This window comes from Mastacembelus armatus, chromosome 13, assembly GCF_900324485.2.
Source record: "Mastacembelus armatus chromosome 13, fMasArm1.2, whole genome shotgun sequence".
NCBI classification, from domain to species: domain Eukaryota; kingdom Metazoa; phylum Chordata; class Actinopteri; order Synbranchiformes; family Mastacembelidae; genus Mastacembelus; species Mastacembelus armatus.
The window spans coordinates 27,289,882-27,309,329 of NC_046645.1; the positions used below are offsets into that span (position 1 = coordinate 27,289,882).

Genomic DNA, 19,448 nt, shown 5'->3' on the forward strand with positions numbered 1-19,448 from the left:
CTGTTGTTCGGCCCCTGTCAGCATCCAGGGATCGGGTTGCAGAGGTCAACCTCAACCACCGCCCGATCCACTAAGCACCGGCCCCTTATGGATCCTCCTGCGGGTGGTGGGTCCACAGAAGGGCGGCCCCACGTTGCTCTTTCAGACTTTGCCCAGCTGGGCCCCATGGGGGGAGACCCAGCCACCAGGCGCTCGCCAATGGGCCCCGACCCCAGGCTTGGCTCCAGGGTGGGGCCCCGGCTTCGCCATGCCAGGCGACGTCACGGTCCTCGATGTTCGCTTCATATGGAGTCAATGAACCACTCTTAATCTGGTCTGTCACCTAGGACCTGTTTGCCTTGGGAGACTCTGCCCGGGGCATATAGCCCCGGACAACATAGCTCCTAGGATCATACAGGCACTCAAACCCCTCCACCACGATAAAGTGGCAGTTCAAGGAGGGGCAGAAACAACATACAAAGGAGAAAAGACTGAGCAACACTGATTCTGTGTGCTGTTTTAAAGCAGCTGGGCCCAAGCGCTCCAAGCTACATAAGCCATACTAGCATAACACAACAGAATTCCACCAAATTCCCCCTTTTCCTCGACACCGGCGCCCGCTGCGATGATCCTGTTAGAAATCAACAACCGTATTACAGAGGAGACGCTGGCGTTGAAGTTCGACGGCGCATCCAACAGAACCAAACCAGAAGCTGTTGATGTGACGTTTGCAGATTTTGATGGTGTCTTGTACCACATCTCAAATCCCAATGGGGACAAGACTAAAGTGATGGTCAGCATCTCCTTGAAGTTCTATAAGGAGCTGCAGGAGCATGGAGCTGACGCGTTGCTTAAGAGGGTCTATGGAAATTTCCTGGTCTCGCCAGAGTCTGGCTACAACGTGTCCCTCCTCTACGACCTGGACGCGCTACCAGCCAACAAAGATGAGGTTGTATACAAGGCGGGGATACTCAAGAGAAACTGCTTTGCCTCAGTGTTTGAAAAGTACTTCAAGTTCCAGGAGGGCAAAGAGGGCGAGAAGAGGGCCGTCGTTCACTACAGGGATGACGAGTTAATGTATTTGGAGGCTAAGAAAGACAGAGTGACCGTGGTGTTCAGTACAGTGTTCAAAGATGACGATGATGTCATCATTGGCAAATACTTCATGCAGGAGTTCAAAGAGGGCCGACGAGCCAGCCACACAGCCCCCCAGGTGCTGTTCAGCCACAGGGAGGCTCCCCTGGAGCTGAAGGACACAGACGCTGCTGTTGGGGACAACATTGGTTACATCACCTTTGTCCTCTTCCCACGTCACACCAATGCCAATGCCAGAGACAACACCATCAACCTCATCCACACCTTCAGGGACTATCTGCACTACCACATAAAGTGCTCCAAGGCCTACATTCACACACGTATGAGGGCCAAGACGTCAGACTTCCTCAAGGTGCTGAACCGCGCTCGGCCAGATGCTGAGAAGAAGGAGATGAAGACCATCTCTGGAAAAACATTCTCGCGCTGAGGCCCACCCCGACCAGAGAAATCCAAACCATGTGGAAAAACCAGACTGAGACTCAGTGCCACATTGGACAGGAGTCCAGGACTCCTCTAAATGCCCCCGCCCTGCTCCCAGCAACATGTCCAGTGTTTGTTTTTTTAAATGAATCATATTGTTGGCTCTACTTAGAGGAATCCCAGGCTCAAGATAAAAGGAAAAAAGGGCATTCCTTGCTTTGCATAATTGAAGAGAATTATTAGTCCTATATAAATATATATATATGAAAAAATGACATTTGAGTGCTGTTTGATTCTGAAGTTTCATGATCGCCCCCTGTTGGTGTTGCTCTCCGGGTAAGCGAATCACTTTTGTCTTGCAAGCGTATCGTGTTGTGTGTGTTGCATAGTTCGTCTACAGACTAGCAACAGACTAGCTATAGTTTAACACACCTAAAAAACCAACTAAACTCTAAATAATTCATTAACTGCTACATTCCGGTACTAGTCAAGTACCTTTCTATTTTGACCGGTATTTATTGCTATTTCCTGACTTAGCGCTCGTTAGCCTACCGGTTAGCTTAGCTAGCTAGTTAGCTTAGCTAACATGGCCTCTCCCTCTCTCTCTTTCTTGCTCGGTGTGCCACATGTTTAGTTATTCCTCTGCCTCCTTTAGCGATAATGATACCTGTAATAAGTGTAAGGTTCTGCTAGCCTTGGAGGCGAGGATCACTGACTTGGAAGCGCGGCTCCGCACCTTCGAACAAAAGCCAGCTAGCCTAGCCCCGTTAGCTGGTGTGGAGCTACCGAGCCCAGGGTCTGTTAGCGGTCCAAGGGCAGCTCCGGAGCAGCCCGGAGAATTAGCCTGGGCGACGGTCCGACGGAAACGTACTCCTAAGCAGAAGCCCACGGCTCATCACCTGCCTGTTCACGTTTCTAATAGATTTTCCCCGCTCAGCGACACACCCGCTGAGAAACCGACTCTGATAATTGGCGATTCCATAGTCAGGAACGTGAAAATAGAGACACCAGCGACCATAGTCAAATGTATTCCTGGGGCCAGAGCGGGCGACATCGAGTCAAATCTGAAGCTGCTGGCTAAGGCTAATCGTAAATATGGGAAAATTGTTATTCACGTCGGCAGCAATGACACCCGATTACGCCAATCGGAGGTCACTAAAATTAATGTTGAGCCGGTGTGTAACTTTGCTAAATTAATGTCGGACTCCGTAGTTTTCTCTGGACCCCTCCCCAATCTGACCAGCGATGACATGTTTAGCCGCATGTCGTCGTTCCGTCGCTGGCTGTCTAGGTGGTGTCCAGCAAACGATGTGGGCTTCATAGACAATTGGGCCACTTTCTGGGGAAAACCCGGTCTGGTAGTGAGAGACGGCATCCATCCCACTTTGAATGGTGCAGCTCTCATCTCTAGAAATTTGGCCGAGTTTATTAGCCGACCTAAAGCCTGACAATCCAGGGTGGGGACCAGGGTGGGGACCGAGATGCAGTCTAAAACGCCTCTCTGCAGTTTCCTTAGAGCCGCCGCCCCCCTCAAACCACATAGAGACTGTGTCTGCCCCTCGAACATATAAATCAAATAAATCAGAAATTAACAGAAGAGGAGTTATTCAAAAAACTTAATAAAAATTAAGACCACTCCTCTTATTGAACAGAAAAACAGAACTGTCAAATGTGGACTATTAAATATTAGGTCCCTTTTATCTAAATCTTTGTTAGTAAATGATTTGATAACTGATCACCAAATTGACCTACTTTATCTTACTGAAACCTGGTTACAGCAGGATGAATATGTCAGTCTGAATGAATAAACCCCCCTCAGTCATAAAAATTATCATGTTCCTCGAAGCACAGGTCGAGGTGGAGGAGTAGCTGCAATCTTCCACTCAAACTTATTATTAAACTTTCATCCTCAGAACAATTTTAACTCATTTGAGAGCCTCACTCTTAGTCTCTCACATCCAAACTGGAAAACACAAAAACCAGTTCTACTTGTCACTGTGTACCGTCCACCTGTCCCTTACTCAGAGTTTTTAACTGAATTCCCTGACTTTCCGTCTGATTTAGTGCTTAGATCAGATAAAGTTATTATAGTGGGAGATTTTAACATTCATGTAGATTGTTGGTTCTAATCAAACATCTACACAGAGACTTTCTTTTCTTTGTTCTAGGTTGAGCTCGTGACTTTTAGGAGATGCACACTTGGTGCTATCCCCGGCTGCAGCCCCGAACTCGCCCAGAACACTTTAATTTATATGTGATGTGGTTACATGACTTCCAGGCACCGTCTCACTTTACACAACAGGGGAAAGTTGAAACATAGGTTAACTTCAAAGTTCATACAGAGTTCACATCCATATCTTTACATGTCTTGGTGATTTGCACAGAAAAACAGAGAACATCCTTGACTGTGATATGCCTGGTTGCACCCTTTACATAAATCTGTCTGCAAAATGACAATTCTCATAACACAGTTAGCAATTTACAATGCCCTTATTCTAACATTTCCCTCCTGTTTGTCATTTTCACCATAGTATCAGAGTTTTCCATCTTCCTTTTGGGATTTTCTGGAAACTCGTCATTATGACTAAACAAGATTTGGAGAAGCAAGGCTCTGTGAGGGGTTGGGCGAAAACCTTCTGTAAAGGAAAAATTCCCAACCGGCCCCCAGGCTCCTGGGCGACCACCTCTGGTCCTCTATCAGAGCACAAACAGTTACACATAATCAGTATTTACACAGCCTGTTCATCATCGTCTTCATCAGAGTGGTCCATGGCTGTGAGGAGAGGGTATAGCTGATCCACCTGTTGCTCCACCGGGCCCAACGCTCGCTGTATTAGGCGTTCGACCAGGGAGCAAGTGGTATTTACAGTCACCTCTGTGCTTACATAACAGACAATACTTAGTGTCCCTAGACACAGAATCAGCCAATGGAGAGCCATAGCTGGGAGTAAGGATCAGATGGTCTCTTCAGCAGCCAAGGGTTTTGATACCGGCCGACTTCCACCTTACTCGGCTCCTAGTGGCTGTAGTATCTTGCAGTGGCTCTGATGAATCCACGTAGATCTCTCCTGAATCTTCACTGCAGTGGGAGTGGTCAGGATCACTGTATAGGGCCCCTCCCACTTGGGAGTGGACCAGGTCTTCCTCTTGATGACCTTTATCAGGACTTGGTCACCAGGTTTGACTCTCTGCACCTGTGGAGACAAAACATCTCTTGGCAGATTATTTGCACTCATAACTTCTCTAGTTTGCAACATCTTGCTCATCCATTCAGCTAGAGTAGTTTCTCCTTGAGGTTTTTCACACACATTGTCACAAATGGGAAGTGTAAAAGATCTTCCATAAAGGATTTCAAACGGGGTCAGGCCTCTGTCTGTTGGCGTGACCCTCATATACATTTTCACCAGGGGGAGACATTCCACCCATGTTCTTCCCGTTTGCTCCATAGTTTTCCTCAGTCTCATCTTTATAGTGCCATTAGTTCTTTCTACCAGGCCTGCACTTTGGGGATGGTATGAACAGTGGTTTTTCAATTCAAACCCCAGATGTTTGGACATCTGGAATCTGATGTGGATCTGATCTGATCTGGAATAATGTTTTTGCACAGCGCTTTAGCCACTGTCAGTGCATCAGCACTTTTGCTGGGCACAATCTCAACCCACTTAGAGTATGCATCTATCAAAACAAGACAGTACTTGTATGTCTGACATTGTGACAACTCTATAAAATCCATGTGAATAACTTGGAATGGATAGTCTGGATTGGGGAATCTCCCTCTCTTTGGTCTGAGTTTTCCCTGTGGGTTGTGTTTACAGCAAGTCAAACAGGATTTACAAAAATTTTTTGAGTAGTTATTGAAACCTGGTGCGTGAAAATACTTTTCCACTGCATATACCATCCCTCCTGTTGACACATGGCAAGGCCCATGCGTCAAAATAGCTGCCGTATGATAGAGACTTCTAGGTAGGCAAAGTTTGTCTTTAATTTTAAAAAGGTCTTGCTCAATTATGGCTCCTTCTTTGAGCCAGAGTTGCTGTTCAGCCGGTGGGGCTCTTTTCTGCATGTCTGAAAGTACTGCATGATCTATAGGCTGTTTCACGTCTTCCATGAGGTATAGGTTACATTTTCCAAACTGTCCCTGCGCCGCTGCTTTTCTGGATTCAGTCAGGGCTCTGCCTTCTGGTGTTAGTTTATGACCCAGGAATACAACCTCAGCAGCAGCCCACTGTAGCTTTTTTGGAGATGCTTTGTTGCCTGTTTTTTCTAAATGTTGAACAGTGCTATCGCCGTGTCTTTGTTGTGCTGCTGAGTGTCTGATGTAATTAAGATATCATCCACATAGGTCAAAATTTGGCTATGTGAAGGCACATGGAATGTAGATAAGCAATTTTCCAATTCTAATACAAATATAGTGGGGCTATCAACATAACCCTGTGGCAACCTGGTGTAGGTAAGTTTCTTTCCCTCAAAGGTGAACCCAAACCATCCCTGTGAGTCTGGATGTACTGGGATAGAGAAAAAACCATTACTGAGATCCACAACCGTGAACCACTTAATTTCAGGTTTTATATGGTTCAGCAAAGTGTGAGGATCTGGGACACACGGGGCCCTACTTTCAACTGCTTTATTTACTTCCCTTAAGTCTTGAATCATCCTCCAACTCCTCCCATCAGCCTTTTTCACTGGAAATATAGGGGTGTTACACTGAGCCTCTGGTGCTCTCACCAGGATCCCTGCATCAAGCATCTCTTGTACTACCGGCCTGATTCCCTGAAGCGCGTCTGGTTTAAGGGGATACTGCTTTATCCTAGGTCTATAATCAGATTTAGCCTTAATAATAACTTCTGGAGCTGTGGTCATTAGGCCTACATCAGTTTCGATCAATGGTGGCCAGGGCGGCGGATCAGGACGGGGCCCCATCCTTGACCCATCGCCCTGGAGGTCCCTAAACGGGCTTAATTTTGACATGGCCTCTGCCAGTCCTTGGACCTCATCAATTAAAGGACCATACAGATTTCCTGATCTAGTGTGGCTAGGACTGATTAGAGCAGGTCCAGCCGTAGGAGGCGGGGTCGCGGCTGTCCTCGCTGCCCCCATCACAGGTGCGGCAGCCGCAGCAGCCGCTTCTTCTTGTTGAATTAATGCTTGTGGGCGCCCTACAAAATCAGCTGGGTCCTCTTGGAGGGCTGCTATGAGGGACTTTTTATCTCTTCTCTTCTCTTCTCAGCTTGCTCTTGCCACTTTACTGCCTCAATGAGCTGAAGTTTAAATTTATCAATTTTCCTAGGTTCTACTATGGCCATTTCTGCTTTTAACTGAGTTACCAATTTATCGCATGCGCAGGTTTCCAATTTTCCAGGAAACTCATACTTTTTCTTCCATTCTCCTAAATATCTCGCTGATCCAGGAGAATAAGTGTTCATAAATTTAGGATCCCCCATTAATTGGGGTTTACTGTTCTTCTTCTGGAGCTGTGGTCATTAGGCCTACATCAGTTTTGCTCCGAGACCAGAAACTGTCAGGCACCTCAGCCAAACACGGATCTAACTCCTCCAGAAGTAACACTCATTCTCGGTCATCCTCCCCCATGTGAGCACGGGGAGTGGCCGTTACAACCCAATTTAAGTTTTTGTAAAAACAGCTTCCCACACTATTACTAAACCAGCCTCCTTCTTCTTCATGCCAATCACAAATACTCTCAGCTTTATTCAAAAACTGCTTCAACTCCTCCCACTGCATGTCATTCGTCTTAGACACTGACAAATGAGGATTAGGTGTCCATCCCTTCATGAGGCGCTTAGCTTCTGGAGGAAGACTAATAGAGCAGACTGCCTTTCCTTTCCTATCAGTATAAAGGGTCTTAAGCGTTATTCTCTGTGGCCCTAACTTCTCAAACTTCCGTACATAGTCAAAATCTGGACCTGGAGTGTGTTTATAATAGAGGGTGACATGCATCTGCTCTGGGGAGAGGCTTTCTGAGTGTGGTGGTTGAGGATCAGGCAGCAGGCGCAGGAGCTGCTCTCTTGTGCGTCCAGGGTCAGGCATGGGCAGATCTAGGGACCACCAGTAATGTGGCGCCCCTTGTTTCAGCACTACATAAGAGGGGATCTCCTCCCCCGGGCCTATGGCTGCCATCCCGTTTGTAGTAGGTACTAGAGATATTTTTAATTTGCTCAACAAATCTCTGCCCAATAAATTCACAGGACAGTTAGGACACAAAACTGCCATTACCTTTTCCTGAAAGCCAGATGCCTCATCCTCAATCATAAAACTTTGGAGAAACTGCAAGGGGTGACCTGTCCATTTGCTGATTTTACAAAAATATTTTTATCACCTTTTGTCACTCCAGGAATTCTATCCCTCAAAACTGTTCTGTCTGCTCCTGTGTCACACAAAAACTTTATTTTCACTCCATTAATTTTTAACATTCTAATGGGCATTACCTTATTCCCTTCTGCACTATAATAAGTGTCTACAATTTCTTCAAGGTCCAACATTTCGTCTACAGTAGGGCCTAGTCATGCTTGGGGGTTAAAGGGTCCTGGTCTCCTATACTCTTCTGATCGTCTGCCTTCATCTCTCCCTGAGCTCTGGTTCTGCTCATCACAATCACGGGCAAAGTGTCCTGGTCTACCACAATTATAGCATACATCATCCTTCCATTTCCTATTTCCAAAGCCTCTTCCTGAGCTCCCTCTACCTCTGCCACTCATGACATCCAGTAGTGCAAACACTGCAGCTTTTGATTGTTGTTCTGATTTATGTTTCTGTAAGTCTTGGGCATGCTGTGCATAATTCATTATTCGAGTCACTCCATCTGTGGGTGTATTAATATTTAGCTTTCGGATGTGGTGGGTGATGGACGGAAGAAACCCACTCAGCAAGGCCTGTTTCAGTTGTTGCTGATAGGGGGAAGCGACAGTGTCAGAGGGATCCAAACCACTGTTTGCTTTAAACACTTCCTCTAGCCGTCCTCTATAGTACTACACATCCTCACCTTCTTTCTGTTTACATTGGGCAATAGCTTGGTAATCAGGAGGTTTAACAAATGCATTTTTTACTCTATCTGTCAGTAATGCAACTTGGTTGTCTAAGACTAGGTCTCCGGGGACCAAAACCTCCCCCGCCGGAGTCCGCCCTGTATATCCTCCCCTCACTCCTCCATATCTGTGTCCTAAAGCTTTCCTGCACACTGAGTCAATCTCCTGCCCGTCCAAATTGTAAGTTTGTCTAAGTTGTTGCAGATTTTCAATCCATTGACGAACATTAGCGAAGGGGTCCCATAGCCCTTTTACTGCATCCTCCAGCTCCTTACCAGGAGAAGGGGCCTGTTGTCATTCCCTACTCCAAAATGAGGGTTAGGCAGTTCTATGGCTGGAAAGATGCTGGCTGGGTCGATCAATGGTGGCCAGGGCGGCGGATCAGGACGGGGCCCCATCCTTGACCCATCGCCCTGGAGGTCCCTAAACGGGCTTAATTTTGACATGGCCTCTGCCAGTCCTTGGACCTCATCAATTAAAGGACCATACAGATTTCCTGATCTAGTGTGGCTAGGACTGATTAGAGCAGGTCCAGCCGTAGGAGGCGGGGTCGCGGCTGTCCTCGCTGCCCCCATCACAGGTGCGGCAGCCGCAGCAGCCGCTTCTTCTTGTTGAATTAATGCTTGTGGGCGCCCTACAAAATCAGCTGGGTCCTCTTGGAGGGCTGCTATGAGGGACTTTTTATCTCTTCTCTTCTCTTCTCAGCTTGCTCTTGCCACTTTACTGCCTCAATGAGCTGAAGTTTAAATTTATCAATTTTCCTAGGTTCTACTATGGCCATTTCTGCTTTTAACTGAGTTACCAATTTATCGCATGCGCAGGTTTCCAATTTTCCAGGAAACTCATACTTTTTCTTCCATTCTCCTAAATATCTCGCTGATCCAGGAGAATAAGTGTTCATAAATTTAGGATCCCCCATTAATTGGGGTTTACTGTTCCCCTTTCCCATAGTTGCAACTTTGGCACAAGCAAACGATCAGTCACAACAGCACGGGGATCGTCCACTGTATCAGGCTTCTACAGGTACTAATTACCTGCGGATACAGCCGTCCACCACACTCAACACTCGATTTTTACTTGTGCCCAACAAAATACACAGTTTAAATAGGTAGTGACACTGCTCTATTCAGCCGACAATAGTCCGTCAACTACCATCAATCACACGTTCTCATTCACTCACACGTGTTTCAGTATCCCTGATACTTTCTTTTCGTCCCTGACGAATAGCGCTTTTACTTTTCAAGTGTCCCTGACACTACTATGTCCCTGACATAGGTTTCGTCCCTGACGAACTTACAGCTGCTTTCTAGTGTCCCTGACACTGCTATGTCCCTGACATAGGTTTCGTCCCTGACGAACTCTGCAGCTGCTTTCTAGTGTCCCTGACACTGCTATGTCCCAGACATAGAAGTCAACGCAGCTCACCTATTTCTGCAGATACGTCTCTTGTCCGGCTTCCGTCAAGCAGCAGAAGTGAAGAGGATCTTTTCAGGCGAGTAGACACCGACCTCCCGTCGAATTCACGAGGGTGGATTTTCCTCGGTCCCCTATGGGACCGACTGTGCACAGTTTTCCAGCGTCCTTGTCCTCCTCTTCACCGTTGATGCTGTATTGGAAACCGGGCGGAAACACCAATAAATGTTGGTTCTAATCAAACATCTACACAGAGACTTTCTTTTCTTTGTTCTAGGTTGAGCTCGTGACTTTTAGGAGATGCACACTTGGTGCTATCCCCGGCTGCAGCCCCAAACTCGCCCAGAACACTGTAATTTATATGTGATGTGGTTACATGACTTCCAGGCACCGTCTCACTTTACACAACAGGGGAAAGTTGAAACATAGGTTAACTTCAAAGTTCATACAGAGTTCACATCCATATCTTTACATGTCTTGGTGATTTGCACAGAAAAACAGAGAACATCCTTGACTGTGATATGCCTGGTTGCACCCTTTACATAAATCTGTCTGCAAAATGACAATTCTCATAACACAGTTAGCAATTTACAATGCCCTTATTCTAACATAGATGTTGAAAATAACGGCCTCAGCATTGCATTTAATTCTATATTAGATTCAATTGGTTTCATTCAAAATGTTAATAAACCCACCCACTGTTTCAATCACACCCTTGATCTTGTTCTGACCTATGGCATCGAAATTGAACATCTAATAGTTTTTCCCCCAAATCCTGTTTTGTCAGATCATTCTTTAATAACTTTTGAATTTAAAATGATGGATCATGCAGCGTTTGGAAGAAAATTCCACTACAGCAGATGTTTATCCGACAACGCTGTTAATAAATTTTAAAAAATGATTCCATCTTTATTTACATCTATGCCAAGTATAAACATATTGGAGGGCAGCTGCTTCAATCCCACTCCCTATCAAATTGATCATGTCAGACAGGAGGACAGCGCTGTAACCTCACTGCGTGAAATGCTTGATTCTGTAGCCCCTCTGAAAAAGAAGTTAGTGAATCAGACTAGCCCCATGGTATAATTTACATATTCGTACCTTAAAGCAGGCATCACGAAGGCTGGAAAGGAAGTGGCGTTCCACAAACTTAGAGGAAATTTTTCTAGCCTGGAAAAACAGTCTACTAACATATGAAAAAGCTCTCCATAAAGCCAGAACTGCATACTATTCATCACTAATAGAGGAAAATAAGAACAATCCCAGGTTTCTTTTCAGCACTGTAGCCAGAAGTTTCTTTACAAATAAAATCACAACTATTAGAGATAAAATTCAGCAGATGCTTCCTATACCTGCAATAAATGAATCTTCTACTACAGTAGCTCTTGAATCATCTGTAGGACCTCAGTTATGTTTAGACTGCTTCTCTCCCATAGATCTCTCTGAATTTACATCAGTAGTTGCTTCATCGAAATCATCAACGTGTCTCTTAGACCCCATCCCGACTAGACTGCTTAAAGGCACCCTGCCATTAATGAACTCATCTTTATTGGACTTGGTAAATTTATCTCTAGTATCAGGCTATGTACCACAGGCCTTTAAGACTGCAGTAATCAAACCTTTACTCAAAAAGCCTAGTCTTGATCCAGGAGTCTTGGCTAATTATAGACCAATATCCAACCTGCCATTTATTTCTAAAATCCTAGAAAAAGCTGTTGCTAAGCAGCTATCAGACCACTTACACAGGAATGAACTATTTGAAGATTTTCAATCAGGATTTAGAGCACATCATAGTACAGAAACAGCACTGTTGAAAGTTACCAACAATCTTCTCTTAGCCTCAGATAATGGACTTGTTTCAATACTTGTCCTCCTAGACCTTAGTGCAGCATTCGACACCATTGACCACAACATCTTATTACAGAGACTGGAGCATGTGATTGGTATCAGAGGAACAGCGTTAAAGTGGTTCCAATCCTATTTATCAGACAGATTCCAGTTTGTTCATGTCCATGATGAACTTTCCACACGAACAAAACTTAGTTATGGAGTTCCACAAGGCTCCGTGCTAGGACCGATTCTGTTCACCCTGTACATGCTTCCTTTAGGCTATGTCATTAGGAACCACTCTATTAATTACCACTGCTATGCAGATGACACTCAGTTATATCTATCTATTAAACCTGTTAACACAAACCAGTTAACCAGACTTCAAGCCTGTCTAACGGACATAAAGGCCTGGATGACCAGTAACTTTTTACTTTTAAACTCGGAGAAAACAGAAGTCATTATATTTGGGCCAAAAAATCTCAGAAATAACTTTTCTCAATTTATAGCTACTCTAGATGGCATAGCCCTGGCCTCTAGCACTACTTAAACCTTGGAGTTATTTTTGACCATGACATGTCCTTTAACTCACACATAAAACAAATCTCTAGAACTGCATTCTTTCACCTGCGCAACATTTCCAAAATTAGGAACATCCTGTCTCAAAATGATGCAGAAAAACTAGTCCATGCATTTGTTACCTCAAGGCTAGATTACTGTAACTCATTACTATCTGGATGTCCCAATATCTCCATAAAAAGCCTCCAATTAATCCAGAATGCCGCAGCCAGAGTCCTGACAGGAACTAGCAAGAGAGATCATATTTCTCCTATATTGGCTTCTCTTCATTGGCTCCCTGTAAAATATAGAATAGAATTTAAAATCCTTCTTCTCACATACAAATCCCTTCATAATCAAGCTCCTTCATACCTCAAAGACCTCATAGTACCATATTATCCCAATAGACCACTTCGCTCTCAGAGTGCAGGTCTACTTGTGGTTCCCAGAGTTTCCAAAAGCAGAATGGGAGGCAGAGCCTTTAGTTATCAAGCTCCTCTCCTATGGAACCAGCTCCCAGCCTGGGTTCAGGAGGCAGACACTCTCTATACTTTTAAGGCTAGACTTAAAACCTTCCTCTTTGACAAAGCATATAGTTAGGGCTGGCTTCAGGCAACCCTGAACCATCCCTTAGTTATGCTGCTATAGGCCTAGACTGCCCGAGGACCATCGGTGCACTGAGCTCCCCTACCCTAACCCCCCCCCCCCCCCCTTCCCTTCCCCTCCCCTCTCTTCTCTCCTCCCACCTCATGTATATTCCACCATTGAATGTTACTAACCTTGTGCTCTCTCTCTCCCCTAGTTTGTGCTCTCTCCCTCTCTCTCTGTTCTCTCTGTACCTTCTGCAGGTGTCCCTGGTCCTGGAGCTGTATATCGCTGATGTGCAGTTACTGGTCCCACCAACCTGCAGTGTCTATTTGTTGTTTATTGTTGCTGTTCTTTTCTCTCTGCTCTATCCACTCACCCCAACCGGTCGAGGCAGATGGCCGCCCAAACTGAGCCCGGTTCTGCTGGAGGTTTTTTCTTCCGTTAAAGAGAGTTTTTCCTCTCCACTGTCGCCAAGTGCTTGCTCATAAGGGAATTGTTGGGTTTTTAGTTTTAGTTTTTGTAAAGTGCCTTGAGATGATTTGTATTGTGATTTGGCGCTATACAAATAAAATTGAATTGAATTGAATTGAATTGAATAGATTACAGCACTGAGGGATGTGATCTCCTAAAGGAGATCAAGAGAGGGATAGCAAAATTCCAATTTGTTTAGATGGGCTCTTAGGAGAGCCCAAAAGGGGGACTTGTGGAATGCAGATGCACCTATGGGGGCTTCATATAAGATAAAGGAAGTAACTGGCCTTAGTTTGCTCAAGCGACCCCCACTCAGAACACATAGAAGACAGTTGGCAATAACAACTCCATTTAAGGTGATATCATAAATTCCTTTTGGTGGGGCGCTGCCCAACAGTTTAAACATTGTATAGTTTCCATCTATTGTTTAGATCTCTCTGCCTGCCTGTGTGAGTGGATCTCCGGAGACGTCTCTGTACTTTTACAATAAACCGGTGTGTCAATTCCTAACTTACATTCCGTCTTCTTTTATCCCTACATTAATGAACCCGGGGAAAGTCATAAGGTATGATTTTCCAACAGGATTAATATAGTACTTCTTCTTCTGCTAAATCAAATCCTTGTGTAACTGGGTCCTCTTAAGTCATAGGAATCTCTGAGGGATACCTGAATAGGAACAAAATACTTTTTAAACTAAAAAGCCTTGATACGGTTTTTATTATGAACCTTGAAGGAAGAAAAAGGAGGTAAATGGGGAGGGGATAAGAGAAAGTATGCAAGTCCTAAAAAAAGTTTCACAAACAGCAGAGCTAACAAGAAAATGAGATCCAGATATTGGAGTGTAATAAGTGAAGGAGACAGAAAAAGAACAAAGTAGAGAAAAGATAACAAGCGTGAAAGCAGTGCAACTCTGAGAATAAAATTAGAAAAGAACACAGCAGCCCAGAAACACAGCTTCCTCCTAAACATATAGACCTACCTGTGTGTGCCTGAAATGGATCCACTTTTCTTTGGTTCATTTCAAGGCATTCATCTGATGCATCGTTCATGATACCTGAAGCAGTTTGTGCTTCACATCCAAAATTTCAAACTAGACATAAGTAGGTTGCTGCTTTCTGTGTTTTATGCAACAATTTCCAGACATATTAAGATCTCTGTTACAATAAATCATGGTCTAGTAAAAGTTTATAGTTTTTTTTGTTTTGTTTTTTTCCCCAGGACTTAAAAAGGTTTTTGGGTCAATGTGAGGAGATCAAGTTCCAAGCTTAGCTGTAGAAACACCACAGTATAAGAAATAAGTCCTGCATTCAAAATGTTACTGCAGTAAGAATACAAAAGTATGAGCATCCAAATGTACTTGAAGTAGCCAAAGTAAAAGTAATCATTCTGCAACATGGCACAATTCACATTAATTCAATTCAACTGAGCCCAGTTCTGCTGGAAGTTTCTTCCTCTCCAAGGTTGCCAAGTGTTGGTCATACAGGATTTGTTGGTTTTCTATGTAAAGTGCCTTGAGATGATTGTATTCTGATTTGGTGCTTTACAAATAAAAATGAATTGAACTGAATTGGGCAAATAGTGCAAGAGCTTTCCAAACATTATTCAGAAATCCTTCAATTACTTAGTACAACCTAAAGTAAACATAAATTAACCTCACATTAGCTCTTGTAGCTAGGTGTGTTTTTTCTTATTTCGTATTAACATGGATAATGTAGCACAAGAGAAGCTTCAACAAGCTAAACATGAGCTCAGATAGTATAAACACACAACAACGTGACTGTGCTGTCTATGGTGCTACTTGATGCAGCACTACTTGATGATGGGCAGGCTGCTGAGGTTGAACACTCAAAGTACAGCTGTTTGCAAACTATATTCTAGAAAACACAGATTTAACACGGAAAAATATAGACAAGGCGTTAGGGATGCAAAGGACACACACATTGCAGTTAAGTAATCAGCACAAAGACATACATTTTCATACTCCCACAATAGTCTGTGTGTGTGTGTTGGAGGGAAAGAGGTAGAGGAATGTTTGGTGGTGATAACACAGCTCTTTGTTTCAGCTCGCCTCACTGCTTCTCAGCTGCACACACACACCTCATGCAGCACTGACCACAAAATGCCATTATACCCACTTAACCTCCACTCCAGTGATATATGTCCAATTTCGAAAGAAAACATCATTTCATCATTAAAAACATATCCAGGGCAAATGATCAGGGTTTTGTCTGTTTTGTAACTGAAGGACTTAAAGGAAAACTAAAGCTTAGTACTTTGTCCCCAGTTTTGTTAGTCAGTATTCACTGCTGGGGAGCGAGTGCACAGTGATGTCAGGACAGTTTCCAACCATCCAAGGTGTTTGATGGCATGATGTAATGTCACAGCATCAGGGTACATCTATGAAGAACTGTAAGTTGACCTTTCATAAAGCCTTTTGGTTTAGGTGACAGAAAAATCACATTTTTATGTTGAGCTTTGTGAAATTTGTCTATGGGAAGATGTTGCAAACAAGCTTAGGCTATAATTGAGGTGTATTTAGTATATTTAGTATATTAGTCAAAAAATCTCTTTATTTTCTGTTATTGCGGTTAGTGCTCCCTTATGCTACCTAGAGCAGTACACCTTTGAACAGTGGTGGAACTTTGTTTGGGCTTTTTAAACACTCACTAGTGGGCCTGGCAATTTTCAGTTCAGTTCAATTCAGTTTTATTTGTATAGCGCCAAATCCCAATTCAATTATCTCATTCAATTATCTCTTTACAGAAAAAACGAGGGAGGGGAGCGGAGGGGAGGGGAGCAGAGCAGAGGGTTAAGGTAGGGGAGCTCAGTGCACCAATGGTCCTCGGGCAGTCTAGGCTTATAGTAGCATAACTAAGCGATGGTTCAGGGTTGCCTGAACACACTTTGTCAAAGAGGAAGGTTTTAAGTCTAGCCTTAAAAGTACAGAGTGTCTGCCTCCTGAACCCAGACTTGGAGCTGGGTCCACAGGAGAGGAGCTTGATAGCTAAAGGCTCTGCCTCCCATTCTACTTTTGGAAACTCTGGGAACCACAAGTAGACCTGCACTCTGAGAGCGAAGTGCTCTATTAGGATAATATGGTACTATGAGGTCTTTCAGGTATGAAGGAGCTTGATCATGAAGGGATTTGTATGTGAGAAGGATTTTAAATTCTATTCTGTATTTTACAGGGAGCCAATGAAGAGAAGCTTATATAGGAGAAATATGATCTCTCTTGCTAGTTCCTGTCAGGACTCTGGCTGCAGTATTCTGGATTAACTGGAGGCTTTTTATGGAGATACTGGGACATCCCGATAGTAATGAGTTACAGTAATCTAGCCTTGAGGTAAGAAATGCATGGATTAGTTTTTCTGCGTCATTTTAAGACAGGATGTTCCTAATTTTGGCAGTGTTGCACGAGTGAAAGAAGGCAGTTCTACAGAATTGTTTTATGTGTGAATTAAAGGACATGTCCTGGTCAAAAATAACTCCAAGGTTAGTCTAAACAAAATCACAAGCAGCCAGGATCACATGCTGAATATTTCTGATGTTCCAATACTGGGCTTTAGGAGGTCTATTCGAAGTTCCATATGTTTGCAGGCAATGTGTCAGCCACACAGAGGTTTGTTTTTTAAGTGAAAGTGGAGAAAAGAGGTCATGACCTTTTGACTCATTTTTCCCAACAGACAGCAGTGTAATTGCCCAGAGTCATTCATTTAGCACTGGGAGCACACAACTATCAGTCATCTTCACTCCTGGTGGAGATAAACAATGTCTGCTGCTGTGGGCTCCACTTAAGCTAAAGCTTGTGTGTGTGTGTGTGTGTGTCTAATGAAATTTCCTTCTCATGTCCCATGGTCCTGAAACATTAAACAATGAGCTTTAACTTCAGGGGTGAATTTTAATTTCAGTTTGTTTGGTGAGAAACGTGTAGAGCTCAGTAAGGCACCACAGGTGAACAGCAAAAAGCGAAACATTACAATTATAATCTAAAAATTTTATTTGGAGTGTTTTTGTACATAAATCTATTTAGATTTCAATTTTATATTACCTCTGCTCACACCGTAACATAATTCGTTTAATTTGAAGTGTAACATTGTTTATTTTGGCATGATTTTGTTTGTGTACATTTCACATGCATTTCGTGTACACTTTTCAAATTTGATTGGAATAAGTGCTTTGAACATCTGGCCACAGCCTCCAGATGAAAGCAAGTGTTCACATTTTGTCTTCTTTTGAATGGTCATTGTCCCTCTAAATACAACCACAGGAAGACTCTACATCCTGCTGGGAAGCAGGCAGTTTGTTGTGGATTTGATTTGCTGAAATTGAAAAAAATATATCACAGAAACTAGGAACCTTCTTGCTGTGAGGCAGCAGTGCTAACCACTAATCCACCATGCTGCCTAGCCCACACCTCATCATGATGGCATCATCAGAAAAATGGAGTGGACTCTCTATGAGGAAAATGCTTGAGCTGGAGGACAAATGTAGGCTCAAATGTCAAGACTCACAGGAAATGTTTAGGATCAGACCAGGCTGCTGGGAACTTGGGTACCTGAGCAGCATCTAGACAGTAAATTAACAGGTTGGTAAAGAAAGTCCACATTAGACCACTGAGTGCAAACTAGTCAGTAGGTCAAGCACATGTTGGGCCCAGGGGTGTTAAGTTTCCTTGAAGTCCAGAAGATGGGAGGCCTGAAAACAAGTGTTCTCTGGGGCTCCACCAAGTAATTTGCTGAAGCCTTCAGGCAGAGCTTTGGTATTTGGACTTAAAAATCACAGGTCTCAGGAGTCTGACACACTGTGGTTTGAGGCATTAGGCACCCTAACGGCATGCTGGCCAGTAAAAGAGCTCTGAAATGCATGCATGAAAACCACAGTGCTCCAGGCTAGACTGCAGGGCAGTTTTATTACCACTATTTCACTGAATAAAATGTGCTGATAACATGATTTTTCACATAAGATCAGGATAGGTATTCAACATCATTTACACAATAAAACAGAATTAATGTCAAGATTCAGAGGATAGACAGGTCATGGTAACAGTTAGATTTACTAACTAGCACAATCAGGTCAGCTAATTTATAGTGTCCTGTATGTAGAATAATAATTATAATATATAATTCACCCACTCTGGTAACTCAGGTATAAAAGCCTGATTTTATTTTGCAAGATAACAGATAATGAGCAAGGTGTGAATGACCAGTCACTGGAGTGAAGCTGGGGAAAGTCTTCAGCAGGAGTGGTTGCTGTCGAGACCAGGACCTGGTAACGCCGGGGTAGTTGTGACAGATGAGGTTGCGTCCGGGTGGTTTCCACAGAGCAGTATCCTTCCCACTACATTTACAGTACAAAAAAACATCATCAAGGCTCACACTTGCCCTGCTCGGATACATACACTCATTGTTTGGGATTTTTCAAAAGCGCTGAGGAGAAACCTCTTAAGTAAATGCAGAGGATGATGTGGAGCTGGGGGCACAGGGCTGCAATGAAAGCTAAATATCGACTCTGGAAATAAGAGTGATTATTGAAGGGCTGCTAAAAAGCTGATATTTAGTTCTTTCACTCTGCGGATTTCTTTCACCTTCATCTTTCTTTCCACATAGTCTCCTCTTCACTCTAAAGACCCCAGTGTCCAGCCGGACAGGGGGAGGCTGATAAGGCAACTGACCAAACTTGAACCCCATTAACCTGTCCTATATACTTTCTTTGTTTGTGTCAGTAGTTGAGGAGCTTTGGGAGAGGAGAAATGAGGATCTGAGACCTTTTAACTTAATGAGAAGAAAAGGGCTAAAAAAGAAGTGATACTGAATATTGGAGACTTTCAATCAATCAAAAATTTCATGTTTTCTTAATTAAAGTGCTTCTGAACACAAAATATACCATTTTTCCCCACACGATTTTGAAGAATATTTATATTTATATTTTAAATACTTTTCTCCAATGAAGCACATTTCCAAGGACACTGTCTGTCTGCTGTCAAAGTGACAAGTGACAAAAACTGAAATAACCCACTCTACCCCAACACCTACAAATAACACACTAAAAAGCCAAGCA

General features: G+C 43.7%; 1 protein-coding gene across 1 annotated transcript; it reads left to right on the top strand.

The window, feature by feature from the left end:
* Positions 1 to 574: 574 nt before the first annotated feature.
* On the top strand, positions 575 to 1,683 carry LOC113123556 (actin-related protein 2/3 complex subunit 2-like). The gene has a single exon (XM_033325533.1). The coding sequence runs from the start codon at positions 605 to 607 to the stop codon at positions 1,499 to 1,501; it is 897 nt and encodes a 298-aa protein (XP_033181424.1). The 5' UTR covers positions 575 to 604; the 3' UTR covers positions 1,502 to 1,683.
* Positions 1,684 to 19,448: the final 17,765 nt, after the last annotated feature.